The following is a 17,679-nucleotide window of genomic DNA, read 5'->3' as shown; positions in this document are numbered from 1 at the left end:
ACATCCTAAAATTTTTAAATCAAGGATGGTGCATTATTAAAAAAAATGAAATTTAGAACATGGATTTGATGCAAACTATATTTCTATGCTTCTTGGGGAGTATGTAAAACAGCATCTATATGTAAAGTAATATAAATGAAGCACTCTGCAGGCTCAGATTAGGCTTTAATAATTGAACAAGACTATTTTCAGTTGGACATGAAAAGTTATTATTTTTTCAGTTTTTGCACAGCATTGTAAAGTGTATTGCAATAGTATACCTATGCTATTAAAGTTGTTTTTATTGTTTAATTGCACAACCACTCATAAGAAATACCCTCTAGTTTGTGTAGAATAAAGATAGTATAAACTATCTTTAGCAATTAGGAAATGTTCTTAAGTGCTGTTAAGCAACAAAAGTCTATAGACAACATCTTGAAGGGTGAAGAACCTGCCCTGAGTAGATGAAAAACATGTTGCAATGCTAAATAAGAGGGTGCCACCTATGTAAATCCAGTCTAGATTTTTTAATATAGATATTACTTTGTGAAGCTGATAAGTTTTACTTCTGGGGAATAAATAAACATCAGAGTGGCATGGTCCAGACAAGCTGGCAGATGTTCCAGTGAGCTGAGCCGCTGTGAGAGCCCAACTTCACTCTATCAGCAAAAGGAAGTGCTACAACTTTTGTGCGATAACATTTGACTATTGGACACAGTTTAAGGTTTATGCTGAAATTATCTGCACAATATAGCACTTTCTATTGAACTCCATATATAAAAATACTGTGGATGCAGTTTCAGGGCCCAAGCATCGCAAAATTGTGCAAGTGAAACACTTGTTAAGTAGCTGCAGTCTTAAAACAGGTTGCAGTTAAATTATCCTAGTCAGGATTGACTGCGATAATTGACAAGCCCTGCTCTTGTCTGAAGAAGAGGCTCATCAACTCGAAGTGTCACAATAAATGTTATACCTATTTGAATAGCATTGAATGATGCCTAGGGGGTTCTGGAATTTCTATCAATCAATACACATACGTAAATATATATATATATATATATATATATATATATATATATATATATATCCTCCAAAGAGAGATAAGCACAGGGTGCACTTCATATAAATTGTATCCATTCCTCGTTTGCAAGAAGGCACTCACTGGTCTTTAGTAAAAAACAACTTTTAATTCATAGATTTAAAAAGCAATTACATGTTTTCCAAAGTAGAAAATCGCTGCGATTTTCTACTTTGGAAACATGTTTGTCCTATATTGGTGATGTTAGCAGAACATTTGACAAAGATGTCATAACGACATTGAAACGTTATGGATGTAATTGCTTTTTAAATCTATGAATTAAAAGTTGTTTTTTACTAAAGACCAGTGAGTGCCTTCTTGCAAACGAGGAATATATATATATATATATATATATATATATATATATACACACAATATATATAAATATGAAACAAATATAGTCTTGTTAAAGGGACAGTCAACACCAGAATTTGTTATTTTGAAAGATAGATAATCCCTTCATTACCCATTCCCCAGTTTTGCATAACCAACACTGTTATATTAATACACTTTTTACCTCTGTGATTACCTTATATCTAAGCATCTTCTGATAGCCCCCTGATCACATGACATTTTATTTAGTATCTATTGACTTTCATTTTAGCCAATTAGTGCAGTTTCTGCCACAATCCAAGGGCGTGATCACAAGGTTATCTATATGGTTTACATGAACTAGCTCTCCCCTGTTGTGAAAAGCAAATAAAAAAGCATGTGATAAGAGGTGGCCTTCAAACGCTTAGCAAAATTGATCTATTTAAAGGGACGTAATACTCTATGATAAATCACTTGAAAGTGATGCAGCATACCTGTAAAAAGCTAACATGAAAATATCACCTTAACATCTTTATGTAAAAAGTCATATTTTACCTCAACATTTCTTCAGCTCATCAAAGTAAGTGTTCTGTGAACAGTTATACTTCATCTGCTGTCCAGCTGCAATTTGGAAAAAAAAACAATAGCCAACTAGCATCAGCATTGATGAGGTCATGCATTTCTTTACTGTGATATCATGAAATTTCACTTAAATCTCATGAGATTTTATAGTAAACTTCCTTAAACTGAAGAGGAAAATAACATGACTGTGTCTGCACATGCCAGATTCAAGCTCCCTAGCTTGTCCTGGGACTAGCATCCTAAATAGCTGCTTACAGTGTATTTACAATTGGATGGGAATTTTGAGGTAAAACATCTCCCTTTTTTACATGGAGATGTTCAGCTGATATTTTCTAATCAGCCTTTTACAGCTATGCTGCATCACTTTCATGTGCTTCAACATTTTGGTATTATGTCCCGTTAAATAAGATTCCAACATACATATAAGAAGAAGTTGTGCCATAGCAAGAGCTTTTTTTCTATTTTTTTATTATCTACATTGACCTGATAAAAATGCCAGCCATGCATGTAAAATACTAGATTTTTTATTAAAACATTTTTAAAGACACATATTTAAAGTATTAAAAAAAAGCCTTCAAGGACTAATAGCTCAATTAAATATGCACCATGTTATTCATTATGTAAAAAACTGTAATAGAAATATAAGTAATACATTCTTTAATTTTGGCATGAATTAGCTGTATATTGCCATGCCTTAAATAAATAATTCTCTATTAAGAATCCCTGCATTGTTCGTGTGATTTGGGTTTCACCTTTCCTGAAATTAATACCAGCTACAGTAAATGGCATGAATTAGCAGAAAAGATTATGCAGCTTAACTCAGAAAATAAAGCTTCTAATACAGATTTTAAAGAATCATTTATTTTCAATTACCTTCCCACACCCTTATTTGAAGGACAACCATAACAGAGATTTAATTTCTGTATTTATTCTTTATTATCTACATTGATCTGAGCTTTAAAAAATACCAACTGGGTCTCAACTCTTTTATTTTTGTGTAATACTCTGTGGAAAAAAAACAAAAACAAAAACAAAAGAAATAAACAAACAGAAAACACAGTTCTATGTTTTATTTGGTGGAAAATATTGAATAATATGCAATACTTTATTCTATCATGAGCTTACATTTGTATATACAAGTAGATCTTTTTTGAAAATGCTGGCAAGCTTACCAGAATGAATTTTCTCACTTATCCGTTTTCAGGCCATGGATAACCGTTCAACAAGATTTAGATCAGTGTAGTTTGAATGCCTTAATTGTGTAATTTATAGCATATTTGTGTTTACTTTTATGATTGTTCATAACATCTAATGGCATGGGTGTGCTTTCTTGATCACTTATGAGTAAAGCAAGGGAAACAAAATGATATATAGAAAGATATGAAATTCTAAAGACTTCAACAACTAGTCCAGATGGGAGACACCTTTCACTTTGATGTTTATCAACAAAGCTGCAACCAGCCACCTGACATGTGTGTGTTCACATTTCAAATGAGGTTGGTTAAACTTGGCTATGTAAGGCCAGCCAAAAGCCCAACTATCCAGATTAATTTAAGTTGTCAAATTAATGAGACTGACATTTGCTGACTAAAAGGAGTTGAGTTTAACCAATCTGTCAGTAGACTTGCATTATTTTTATTCAGAGTTGTCCTCAGCTTCAAACAACTTTAAACTTTCAGAAGTCTTTTGAAACAGACTTCTAAAATGACCTTGTAGCCAGCACACAGCTGAAATCCAAATATAATACAATAATTGAGTATTAAACCACAATATTGATGTTACATTTAAAATGTAATAATAATAAATTATATATGAAATGCAAATATTGTGACATTAACAGCGCTATTTAACAACCTGTGGGCTGACATTGTTCCCAGCTAGGTAACCTGTCCACCTTCATAAGGGGTAAGGAAGCAGCAACTGCCTCCTACATTTAACATTGATTTTGAAGCACTGCCCCTGCACTTACTTAACCAGTTAAATGACGACAGGGATGATTTAACTCACAAATTGTACATAAGTGATAATATCACACCCTGCAATATCCATTATAATTATAATAATTTAATAATAATAATAATAATAATAATAATAATAATAATAATAATAATAATAATAATAATAAAACCATTTTTTTGCAACAATAAATGAATGAATGAATGAATGAATTTATTATGATAAAGTAAATTTAATTGTTTTGCTTATTAATTAAAATTCTTGTCAAAACAGTTAATATTAAAAAGGGTTGGTTCACATATTCTCAGTAAGGGCCTGATAACAGAGAAATTAGTCAATTTAGGATTTTTAAAAAAAACTTTATGTTGTAATTTAGGAGTCTCTCCTTCACATCCAGTGTCCTGTATCACTAGATAAACATCTATTAATCCAAAATATGCATTTTTAAAATTATTTAAGGAACCTCGCCGTACTGACGAGACCTTTTAAATCATCTCATCTCTGAGTGGAGAGCTTTAGATCATCATGCCATTAAAGGAAACTTGCATTATCTTTGTTTTGTAAGTAGGATATAAAATAGACATGGTGAGCACGTTATAATAAGTGTTTTTTTGCAATTTTACTATAGTTTTATTGAAGGCCTAAGTGGATTTGAAAACGTTGCTCTGAACAAGGTCTTTGCATATGCATTTAACCTTTTATTGAGGGTGAAAGGATATCTATTTATTTTTTTTAAATTGAAATAAATAAATACACATGTGGAAAAAGTATTTTTTATCCTTCATTAGATATATTCCATTTAAAATAATACATTACTATTATTAAAACATGTAATGTGATTCATTTAAAGAGACAGTATACCAATTTTTATATAACTGCATGCAATAGACACTACAATAAAGACAAATATGTACAGATACTGATATAAAAATCCAATATAAAACCTTTTAAAAACTTACTTAGAAGCTCCCAATTTAGCACTGTTGTAGAGGTTAGGCTGGGCTGAGCAAGCAGGATGAGGAGACCATCCTGTGCAGATGAAAAGACCCATTAGACAAATAGGAGCAAGCAGGAATCTGTAAACATCAGTATACATCTAAAACGTTGAGGCTTAGTTAGGAGTCTGATAATCAGCACAATGTTATTTAAAAATAAGCAAAACTATACATTTTTACAAAAACACTCCCAGATGCGCTATATAAATGAATCACCTACAAAACATTTATGCAAAGAAAAATCTAGTGTTTAATGTCCCTTTAAAAAGAGTTAGAGACTGCATCCTAGTATAAAGTAATACTTGATTAAACATAGTGGATGATATATGGACGCTATATTGAACCTGAGTTGACCATTGTCCATTGTTTAAAAAAATTTAAAGAGACAATTTAGTGTAAAAATAGAATTTTCTGTTCCATTAGGACATTTTGGGCCAGATTACGAGTAACACGCTAACAGTTACGCACAAGCAATAAGGGGTTTATCGTGGCTGTATGCGTATGTCGGGTGTATTGCTCGTATTTTAAAAAGTGTCACAAAACACATAACAAATACATTACTAAGTACAGTTATACTCATAATAACACTATCTTATAAAATTATTTAAAAAAATATTGAACAAAAAAGTTATAAGGGCACAAAAATATGAGGTCTCAGTTAGACAAAAAAAAGGCAGGCAAAGTGCTTTAACATTGAGATACATACATATACATATCTAAATGTGTGTGTGTACATATGTATTTACATATTTATATGTGCATACTGTATATGTATTTACAGACATATATACACAATTAAACACACATATATATATACATATCTAAATGTGTGTGTGTACATATGTATTTACATATTTATATGTGCATACTGTATATGTATTTACAGACATATATACACAATTAAACACACATACATATATATATATTATATATATATACATACATGAATATTAGTGCATTGGAGCCCTTTGCAGTCAGATAGAAAAAAACATGTAAAAGCATATTTATGCAATATTCATATTTAAGAAAGTGTTATACTGTGTATTTACTGTAAATATTTCACAGTCCAATGTTCTGCACATAGCTGAATATGTTCTACGTATTTTAAAAGAGATATTCCAATATATATATATATATATTACTAAAAAACATCAGACATATATATAATTATGTATTTATGAATAAATAAAACAAATCTGTTATGTGAAGAACATTGGAATGGGAAATATTCATATTTCATGTCAGGTTTGCACACTTGAGAATATGTGATCGGGTTTGCGCGTGAGCAGGGTGTTATTTTTTAATCTTAACTTTTCTTTCTCCATTTAATCCTATTGGGGAAGTGTGTGCAATATCCTAAATTCGGCTTTTTGCATGCATCCGGTTATCGCACGAGCAAAGTTTTACTTTCAAATTGTAATACAAGCTCTACCGATCTCATGCAAAAAGCTTACTTCTAGTTGAGTTAGCGCGTGAGCAGAAACATTAGATACTACTTCACTTGTAATCTGGCCCTTCATCTTTAACTAAATTATCTTCTTTTAGTCAATGTTGCATTGCAGAGAGCACCTAAATTCTCCTCAAAATGAGGAAGTAAATATGCCTGCTACACATTTGGTCACTAGCTATATATACAGTATCCTGATCCAAAGTAGCACAGGAACACAAATTTGTCACTGCATTTGAAATCCTCACTGAAATGATTGGTCTTCAACTGAAGCACATTTTTAAAAAAAAATAATAATAATTGTCATGTTAAAATATTTTATATACTTTTTTAAAAGAAAGGATTTTGTGATAGGTATAGCAAATTGATCATATTTTATTAGTTGTTTAAGGACATTTATTTTTACATCTGGATTCAATCACACAATGAATTGGATTATTATGAATATATATTAAAGTATTTATTTAATATTTGAAAATACCAGAAACTATGGTGTCCTTCTTAAACGGTTCTACATGTATTACTTCCAGTTTATAGATTATTTTTTACAACTTTGGTTGAACAATACCTGTATTAAATTAAATAATCCAACCAGATAATAGAAGATTTGTGTTTGCAAACATTGCACACTGTTCAACTTTGGAATTTTTTAAACATAAATAAGGTTCTCTGCTATTTCTATTTGTGTTTAAAGGGACAGTCAAAATACATTTTTGATGATTCAGAAAGAGCATGCAATTTTAAATAACTTTCCATTTTATTTCTATTATTTATTATGCTTCATATTTTTATATCCTTTGTTTGAAAGATTACCTAGGAAGGCTTGATAGTGCAAATCACTACTGGGAGCTAGCTGCTGATTAGTGGCAGCACATATATGCACTCTATATTGGCTCACCTGATTTGTTCAGCTAGTTTCTAGTTGTGCATTGCCACTCCTTCAACAAAAAATAATAAAGAATGAAACAAATTTGATAATAAAAGTAAATTGAAAAACTCTTTAAATTGCTCTATCTGAATCAAGAAAGAAAGGGCTTTATGTCCATTTAACCCAAAAAGACATATATATACGTCATGTGGTACATTGCCCATCGTATCACATAATGGGCTAGATTACAGGTGGAGCGCTAATTTATCGCACACCCGCAAATGGGCAAATTTGCCTGTTTGCGGGCACAAGATAAATAACCAGCCATTACAAGTGTTTGGTTATAGCTATGTTGGAGCCAATGGAAGTGGTGTCTCGTGAGCGCAATGCTTCCCAGCAATTGCTGTCAACTTGTAATACCAGTGCACATTAGCGTGCTCTCGTATTACTCAGTGGAGTGCTAATATAGCTTTTGCAAAAGCGATATTTAGCACTCCACTTGTAATCTGGCCCTATGTATATATACGTCTGAGCTGCAGGAAGCTCCAGCAGTTTAAGCTGTAATGTTACAGCTGAGAGCTGCAGTTCCTAAGCTCCAGGCATCTGTCTGGAGTTCCATATGAAGGCAGATACCTGATCGTTACAGATATTGACACTGTTTGTGTCACCATATGTAACAATCAACTTCTTGTGCCGGGGGAGGCGGGTGGTTGTCATAGAGGTGGAGGGTGGAAGGGGAGCAAGTGGGAAGGGCCCTATGCTACAAAAATGTTTTTAAGGGAGAGGTAGGGATGCAAAGCTACACTATGGAAAAAAGGGGAATTGGAATGGGGGACCATAATTAATGATCATGCGGTAGGGGGAGGTTGGGGGCACCACTACACCACAGAAAAAAAATACAAAATAAATAAAAATAATAATAATATTAAAAAAAATAAACTAGGTACTTGCACACAGCTGGCAGTACCTAAAATGGCCACCAGTAGTAAGAAGAGGGAGGGTTAAAGAGATGTTTAGGGGGGTCAGAGTGTTATGAGGGTTGAGAAGTGATCACTACTGTACACCGTGAAGACAATAATAATAAAAATAGTAAAAACAATAAAAACTACCCCTTATCTGCATACTGGCAGGCCTTCTGCCAGTACCTAAGATGGTGGTGACAAGTGGGGGTGAGGGAAGGAAGAGAGCTGTTTGGGAGGCATCAGGTAGGGATCAGGGAGTGGGAGGTGTCAGGTCAAAGGGTAATCTCTACTTTGAATAAAAAATTAAACTTACAAGATAACGTAACCCCTTCACTGCCAGGAATTAAACGTAAGATGCACAGCTGCAATTAACAGCATTCTAATTTTAAAAAAACAATAGCAAATCCATGCATGTCTGCTGTTTCTGAACTAAGGGGATCCTTCAGAAGCTTTTATAAACATTTGTCATATGACTGCAGTAATTGTGTATAAATAATTTTAGTGAAACAACCAAAGTTTGTAAAAAAAAGTTAACAAAATTTTAAAATGATCGTATCTGACGGTCAAATAGTGGCATCAACATATCAAAATGGACCTAGATCAATACCTTAGGTTGTCTACTTTAAGAATATATTTTGTTTTCATAGGTAAATCAAAAAAATCTAAAGCTTTTTTCTGTTTAATCAGAGTGATAACAAAAAAGATAGAAACTTTTTGGCAAGTTTTTCTCTGAAATTCCTGGTAGCGAAGGGGTTTATTAAGGAATCAAGGATGTCACATGAATTTCATAAATGCATGAAGTGTTTGCCTTAAAAGTTGAAATCTGACTGCTACTTATTCAAATGTAAACACCTAGTACATTTTGTTATTTCAGATTACAACTTAAAACTATGTCCATTTTGTTCAAATTTAAAATGTATTGTATTATTTCAGTGAAAAAAGTAATAATAGTTTTGATACTGTATTTTTGAAGGTAATATATTTTTTTGTTTATTTCAGAAAAGTGATCTGGTTTGACATCATGACTCCATTTCAGCATGCCTTTATTATTCTGTTGTATCTTCTTCTTATTTCATCACATGGAAGAACAGATTCTGAATTATTGCTGATGGGTTCCTGTACAACAGTATGTTCATGTGATGAAAAAGACGGCACGCTGTTTGCAAATTGTGAAGAAAAGAATATCAGGAGACTATTTGACATCAATTTACCATTCTTTCAGTACCTAGATCTTAACCTGCTGAATAATGGGTTACAGAAATTACGAATAAATGAGTTTTCAAACTTCAGTAATCTAATATCTCTTCACCTTGGGTTTAACAATATAGCAGATATTGAACCAGGGGCATTTAATAATCTTGCTATTCTTAAAAAGCTTCACATTAATTATAACTCTTTAGAGATACTCAGAGAATATACCTTTATGGGACTGGAAAATCTGGAGTTCCTTCAAGCAGACAACAATTTTATCACAACAATTGAACCAAACACATTTAGCAAACTTACTAAACTGAAAGTGCTCATTCTTAATGATAATGCCATTGATTCTTTGCCTGCAAATATATTTCGTTTTGTACCTCTAACACACTTAGATTTAAGAGGGAACCAACTGCAATCTCTTTCCTATATTGGCTTTTTAGAACACATTGGAAGAATAATAGAGTTTCAGTTAGAAGATAATAGATGGGATTGTAATTGTAACATACTACAACTCAAAACCTGGATAGATAGTATGCCCCGGCATTCCTCTATAAGTGATATTGTTTGCTATAGTCCTTCAAGCTTACAAGGTACTTTGCTAAGAAGATTAAAAAATGAAATGATCTGTTCAACAACTCCCAGCAATGACCCTGAGGATTACTCTGGGCCATTAGCATTATTAGGTACTAGTTCAATAAATGATGGACGGTTACCTACAAAGATAACATTTCTGCAAAAAGGCCCAACAAAGGAAACTGTAATTGCTTTCCCAAAATCCACTACTTTGCTTCCAGGGTTATATTGCCCAGTACCATGTTATTGTTCAACACCTGCTCTTTCGGGTTCTTTAATCCATTGTCAGGAACGGAGTATTGAAAGTATATCTGATCTTGGACCACCACCCCAAAACCCCAAAAAGCTTATTTTAGCAGGAAACTTAATTCACATAGTATATAAATGGGATTTTCTAGAATATGGCACATTAGAAATGCTTCACTTAGGAAGCAATCGCATTGAAACAATTGAGGAATACTCCTTTATGAATCTGACTAGGCTTCAAAAGTTTTACCTTAATGGAAACCACCTAACAACATTAAGTCCAAAATATTTTTTTGGATTGGTCAGTGTTGAATATTTGTACTTAGAATATAATGGAATCAAGGAAATATTACCAGGAACATTTTCATCAATGCAGAAACTGAAGGTTCTGTATTTACATAACAACCATATTCAAACATTGCCAGAACATGTGTTTTCTGAAGTTCCTTTATCAAAATTAAATCTTAAATCAAATCAATTTGTTAATTTGCCAGTGAGTGGAGTTTTAGAAGAATTGAATTTAATTAGCCAAATTGAACTTCAAGATAATCCCTGGGACTGCACTTGTAAAATAGGTGAACTTAAAAACTGGATACAACAATATAAAGATGTTATTATCAGTGAAATGGTATGCAGATCCCCAGAAGAGCTAACTGACAAAGACCTGAGGTCACTCAGTTTAGAAATGTTGTGCCCAGAATTAAAAAACAGCCAAGTTTTTCCCACACGCTCATTTTTTGACAATAATACTCCTCCGGCAAGTAATGTGGAGTCTATTCTTAAGTCACTTTCAGATTCTATACCGCTTTCAGTTTTAATTCTTGGACTCTTTATTGTTTTAATTATGGTTATTTTCTGCTCTGCTGGAATAATTGTGCTGGTCGTACATAGAAGAAGACGATCTAAAAAGAAACATGCAAGTGAACAACTGAGAGAAACAAGCCCAGTTCACATCCAGTATAGTATGTATGGGCAGAAAACAACACATCACACAGAACGACCGAGTTCATCCTTATATGAACAGCGGATTACAAGTCCTGTGGTACAGGTGTATCAGAACCCTCCATTCAGCCATATAAATACTGAACAAGAGGAGGAATCTGAAAAGATTATTAATCATTCCAAGCAATTGTGTAAAGAACTTTTAGAGAAAGAAAATACTATACCGTTAACAAGTTCAAATATGAAATTCAGATCAAATAATCAGCCTTCAGATTTTCTGTCTTTCCAAGATGCCAGCTACTTATATAGAAACCTTATTGAAAAAGAAAGAGAAATCCAACAACTGGGAATCACAGAGTATTTAAGGAAAAATATGGGTCATGTACAACCAGAAATTGAGGTACATTATCCTGAAACTCGGGAACAGATAAAACTCATGGAGACACTTATGTATTCAAGACCGAGGAAGTTGGTTGAACAGACCAAAAATGAATATTTTGAGCTCAAAGCAAATCTTAGTTCAGAGCCTGATTATTTGGAAGTTCTAGAACAACATACTTGAAATAATCTAATGTATGAGACATTGCTTTGCATTTTATACTTGAGCTGACAATTAAAATGAAGTGCCTCATAAATAAGTTTTCAAAACTTAATTTTAGTAGAGACATTGTCCAATTATGCCTCAGGGGCAGTTATAACAATATGAGATTCATTATAATCTGTCATTTTGCAAGACAATAACATCTTTAAAATAATTATTTTCATTAACATTGTGCTTGTGTTCACTTGTGTATAAAATCTCTAAATCTATTTATATTTTGTAAAAAAAACAAACCATTGTTAGTATATAGACCATAGATGTGTATGTGTGTATATATAGTTTATGTATGTTTGTTTATCTTGTTGCACAAATATTCAATTTTCAGAATATTCCAAGTGTTAAAGCAAATACTGTGTTGTTTGTAAATTATCTATGCAGATTTACCATTTTGTGGATTTATATAATAGAAAATAAAGCATAGCTTAATGCATTCTCTAAAGATTATGCAGATACCATGTCTCTAAATATTGAACACTTTGTTGTAGTATCACTAAATTAAGCACTAGATGAAAACTATAAAATTATTTATCTGTTTAACTTTTCCTGCTGTTTAATTCTGTATATTGTAAGTAATGACACTTTGTTTAAAAATCAGACATGAGATATTTCTATGAAAATTTATTTTAGTGCAGGTTTAAAAGGACATAAAACCCTAAATTTCCTGTCATGATTCAGATAAATCATACAATGTTAGACAATTTTCCAATTTACTTGTATTATCAAATTAGTTTTAATATCTTGGTATCCTTTATTGAAGGAGTAGTAATGCACTACTGGGAGCTAGCTGAAAGACAATCATTAGAGACACATATGTTCAGCTACCACTCAGCAGCTTCTGAACCTAACTAGAAAGTGCTTTTTAACAAAGGATACAAATAGAAGAAAACAAATTTGATAGAAATAAATTGGAAATAATTTGGAAAGCTATTTAAAATTGTCTGCTCTATCTGAATCATAAAAGAAAAATGGCTTTTATATCCCATTAAGCAAAATGTGTATCAACTATTTATTACTTTTCTGTTTGTGTGCCCGTATATATATATATATATATATATATATATATATATATATATATATATATATATATATATGTGTATATGTACATTACACTAATCCACAAACACTCTCTGGTGTGCCTTGTATTAAATATTTAACTCTGTTCAATAATTTGTAAATAAAAATGATATTTCTGATATGTTTCTATTATGTTTATCATTATTTTTATGAATGCCATTCTATGAAAATACATTGTTTTTATTTATTTTTTATTATTTTTATTTTGCAGTATACGTTTATTATTTAAAATTCCCTCTTTTTTTTTTTTTAAAAAAACAAATAATTTTTTTTGTTTTTTTCAAATATTACATAGTAGAAAATAGTGCACATATGACATTATTATACCACATGAACACATTTGAAAGAGTACAGGTTTTTCAAATAGTACATTGTATGAATATAGGGGTGAAACACTATATCATCCCAAGACACAGGAAATGGCACAAATACGTACTTATTGTTTGAGGGTGATATTTAGCTTCAGCTGAACAATATTCATGTGAATATATGAGTAAACACTATGGCATAATAAAATATAGGAAAAAACATGAAGACATACCTACTTTTGAGAGTATTAAATGACATTGGACTAAACAATATACAAGTCAATATAGAATATTCATACTAATAACACTTAAAGCATAAGTCCATCTATCCCCCTATATACGTCACCAAGGGTTTGAGTAGTATAGGTAAATAGTGTAGCCTTCAACCGGAAGACTTTAATATTAATAACCAATATTAAGATACAACTAAGTACATAGTGAACTATATAGTGACTGAACATAGAAGGGGGGTTTATCTAATAGCAATAAAATAATAAATGCTATAGAAAAACAGAGAAGGCGCCACATAGCATAATTCTGTGAAATATATCAGCTAATAAATTAAAACTCTGATGCACTCACGTTTAGCAAAGCACCAAGATGTGATGCAAGCTGGGCAGGCCGGAACCTCAGAGTTGTCCGGTAAAACTCTCCTCTCAGGCTAAGTCTCCCCCAATGCCAATAGGTAGTCACAGGATAGCAGTGCTGTTTGCGAGTCAGGTATATTTTCAACTTCAGCAATTACAGGTAAATACCAGGCAGGGATATCCAAAAGAGGCAATGTAGCAAGTTGTATAAATAAAAGTGTTTATTATAACACATTAAAACACAGCAACGCGTTTCTCAGTATCCAGTACTGTTTCCTCAGTCTGATAAAACTATACAATACTTGCTACTAGATATATACAAGTGAGACCAATGGAAAAATTTGTTTAGGCAGACACACCCTCATTTACCTTAATTGGTCACATGATTCACAGGTGAATGCAAAACATAGTGTTAGTATTTCTCACATGTATTTATTTCTTAAAAACATCAAGAAAATAATAAACAACAAGTTGATTTATACAAATATTCATACAATTAATAGCAATGTTTTGCCTAAATATATATGAAGTATAAGTATAAGAATGTAACTTTGTAACTACCCAATCATAAGCATGTATATATATGCGGTGACAACATTGTATTCATAAAAAATAATCTCTACTAAGTTTACTTTTATAGCTGGAATCCTAACTTTAGTCTGATCTATATACTCTATAGACTAGCTGTTGATAGTACACAGCTGATCGTATGTTCGTCAAGACTGTAACGACCAACGCATCAGTAGCATTGGGCGCTTGGATATAAATATATAATATTAGTATAGTGAGACCCATTGGCTATCACTGTGAGTGTTACCTTAGTATCCATTTGTGGGACTGAGGTATACATATATGGTGTAAGAGGCTTTTGTTCAATCTAAAGTCCATATACTGACGGTGAGCTGTTTGCGATTTGGGGTTAATTTAGGGGTATTAGGTTAGGGGGATTAGTTATTTGCATTGTGGGGGGTGGCAGTTTAGGGGTTAAAAGTGTCAATAGGTAGATTGCGTTGTGGTGGTTGGTGGTTTATGGGTTAATAGTGTAATTAGATACTTTACGATGTGGGAGGATGGTGGATTAGGGGTTAATACATTTATAAGGTAGTTTGTGTTGTGGGGCGATGGTGGTTTAGGGGTTAATAGTAGTTTGCGTTGTGGGGGGTAGCGGATTAGGAGGTTAATAGTGTAATTAGGTAGATTGCATTGTGGGGGTTTGGGAGTTTAGGGGTTAATACTTTAATTAGCTAATTTGCGTTGTGGGTGAATGGTGGTTTAGTGGTTAATAACTGTATTAGTTAGATTGCGATGTGGGTGAATGGCGGATTAGGGGTTAATAACTTTATTATGCACTTTGCGATGTGGGGGTTTGGTGGTACTTTTTATTTAGTTATTGCGGAGGGGGGATGGCGGTTGAGAGGTAGATATTGCGCATGCATTAAGTGTTTGTTAAGACTTCCAGGGAGTTATGGTACTTATATATTCAGTGCAAGGCTTGCTGCGCCTGTCTATATGTGGCTAGGGGAAAATGGAGTCAAATATCTCAATTTTCCCCTTATAAATCCTTACGCTTAATATGTGAAACCGACTTGCGACGCCGGGTCTGTCTTAGTTTATGGGATTGAAAATAGCAGCCAACGGGTGAAATATATGTGCCACATTTATATGCTGCGCCTAAAACAGCCACACAATGCAAGCTTTCAAATCCAAACAAACTGGGAACAAGGGAAGGGTGCACAGGAATATGTAATCACCCTAGACATATACAAAACACGTAAGGGAACTGCACTCTCATACCGGACCGGGTACACATCCCATGACCCTGCAACATGCTCAGCCCTGGGTGCCACTGGCACTCACAGGAAGCTGTGCTGTCCCCAGAGCCACAAGCAGTTAACCCCAGACAGGTCTGGGTGCAAGAACCATAGGGAAAATTACAAAAAAATGAATACAAGGGAAGGGTGCACAGGAATATGTAATCACCCTAGACATATACAAAACACGGAAGGGAACTGCACTCTCATACCGGACGTGGTACCTGAGCTTGTCCCATTTGGCCAGATGTGGTAACTAACCTTTCCATTTTTGCTTTTAAATCTTAGCTGAGAGCTTGCAAGTGAGTGCTGGGTTTTCTCTGTGTGTTGTATTAATTTGTTTTGTAATTTTCCCTATGGTTCTTGCACCCAGACCTGTCTGGGGTTAACTGCTTGTGGCTCTGGGGACAGCACAGCTTCCTGTGAGTGCCAGTGGCACCCAGGGCTGAGCATGTTGCAGGATCATGGGATGTGTACCCGGTCCGGTATGAGAGTGCAGTTCCCTTCCATGTTTTGTATATGTCTAGGGTGATTACATATTCCTGTGCACCCTTCCCTTGTTCCCAGTTTGTTTGGATTTGAAAGCTTGCATTGTGTGGCTGTTTTAGGGTCTCGGGTATTGGAAAGGACCTTGACGTGGTACCTGAGCTTGTCCCATTTGGCCAGATGCGGTAACTAACCTTTCCATTTTTGCTTTTAAATCTTAGCTGAGAGCTTGTAAGTGAGTGCTGGGTTTTCTCTGTGTGTTGTATTAATTTGTTTTGTAATTTTCCCTATGGTTCTTGCACCCAGACCTGTCTGGGGTTAACTGCTTGTGGCTCTGGGGACAGCACAGCTTCCTGTGAGTGCCAGTGGCACCCAGGGCTGAGCATGTTGCAGGATCATGGGATGTGTACCCGGTCCGGTATGAGAGTGCAGTTCCCTTCCGTGTTTTGTATATGTCTAGGGTGATTACATATTCCTGTGCACCCTTCCCTTGTTCCCAGTTTGTTTGGATTTGAAAGCTTGCATTGTGTGGCTGTTTTAGGGTCTCGGGTATTGGAAAGGACCTTGACGTGGTACCTGAGCTTGTCCCATTTGGCCAGATGCGGTAACTAACCTTTCCATTTTTGCTTTTAAATCTTAGCTGAGAGCTTGTAAGTGAGTGCTGGGTTTTCTCTGTGTGTTGTATTAATTTGTTTTGTAATTTTCCCTATGGTTCTTGCACCCAGACCTGTCTGGGGTTAACTGCTTGTGGCTCTGGGGACAGCACAGCTTCCTGTGAGTGCCAGTGGCACCCAGGGCTGAGCATGTTGCAGGGTCATGGGATGTGTACCCGGTCCGGTATGAGAGTGCAGTTCCCTTCCGTGTTTTGTATATGTCTAGGGTGATTACATATTCCTGTGCACCCTTCCCTTGTTCCCAGTTTGTTTGGATTTGAAAGCTTGCATTGTGTGGCTGTTTTAGGGTCTCGGGTATTGGAAAGGACCTTGACGTGGTACCTGAGCTTGTCCCATTTGGCCAGATGCGGTAACTAACCTTTCCATTTTTGCTTTTAAATCTTAGCTGAGAGCTTGTAAGTGAGTGCTGGGTTTTCTCTGTGTGTTGTATTAATTTGTTTTGTAATTTTCCCTATGGTTCTTGCACCCAGACCTGTCTGGGGTTAACTGCTTGTGGCTCTGGGGACAGCACAGCTTCCTGTGAGTGCCAGTGGCACCCAGGGCTGAGCATGTTGCAGGGTCATGGGATGTGTACCCGGTCCGGTATGAGAGTGCAGTTCCCTTCCGTGTTTTATATATATATATATATATATATATATATATATATATATATATATATATATATATATATATATATACATATATAAAATGCTAAATTTAGAAATTTATTTAACTGTTTTCTGAATTATAAAACTATTCATCCTACAGAATTATTCTCATAAACTATCTGATGGTGAAGATATCAATAGCAATGATATTTCAAATTATTTCTTAAGCAATTAAAACATCCAAAGTCCCCTATATCTTAAAGAAATAAAATCATATAAAGATCATTCAGGAATAAAATTATTGTAAACTTAAAGTATTCTACAGAATTAAAATCATTGGAAGAATAGCCTATTTTTCAGTGAGAAGATGATCTGAAGATCAGCATAACCTATGTTATTAAAAAAGTAAGG

General features: G+C 34.0%; 1 protein-coding gene across 2 annotated transcripts in view; it reads left to right on the top strand.

The window, feature by feature from the left end:
• Positions 1-12,936, top strand: part of SLITRK6 (SLIT and NTRK like family member 6) — an 87,942-nt gene extending 75,006 nt beyond the window's left edge. For both annotated transcript variants that reach the window (XM_053707846.1, XM_053707847.1), the window contains exon 2: positions 9,179-12,936. In XM_053707846.1, the coding sequence (XP_053563821.1) occupies positions 9,201-11,702 (2,502 nt within the window). In that variant the 5' untranslated portion in view covers positions 9,179-9,200 and the 3' untranslated portion in view covers positions 11,703-12,936. The remainder of the gene's footprint in view (positions 1-9,178) is intronic.
• Positions 12,937-17,679: the final 4,743 nt, after the last annotated feature.

This window comes from Bombina bombina, chromosome 3 (genome assembly GCF_027579735.1).
Source record: "Bombina bombina isolate aBomBom1 chromosome 3, aBomBom1.pri, whole genome shotgun sequence".
Lineage (NCBI taxonomy): Eukaryota > Metazoa > Chordata > Amphibia > Anura > Bombinatoridae > Bombina > Bombina bombina.
Note: the sequence above shows the minus strand (reverse complement) of the source record. Positions and strands in the feature narration are given on the sequence as shown.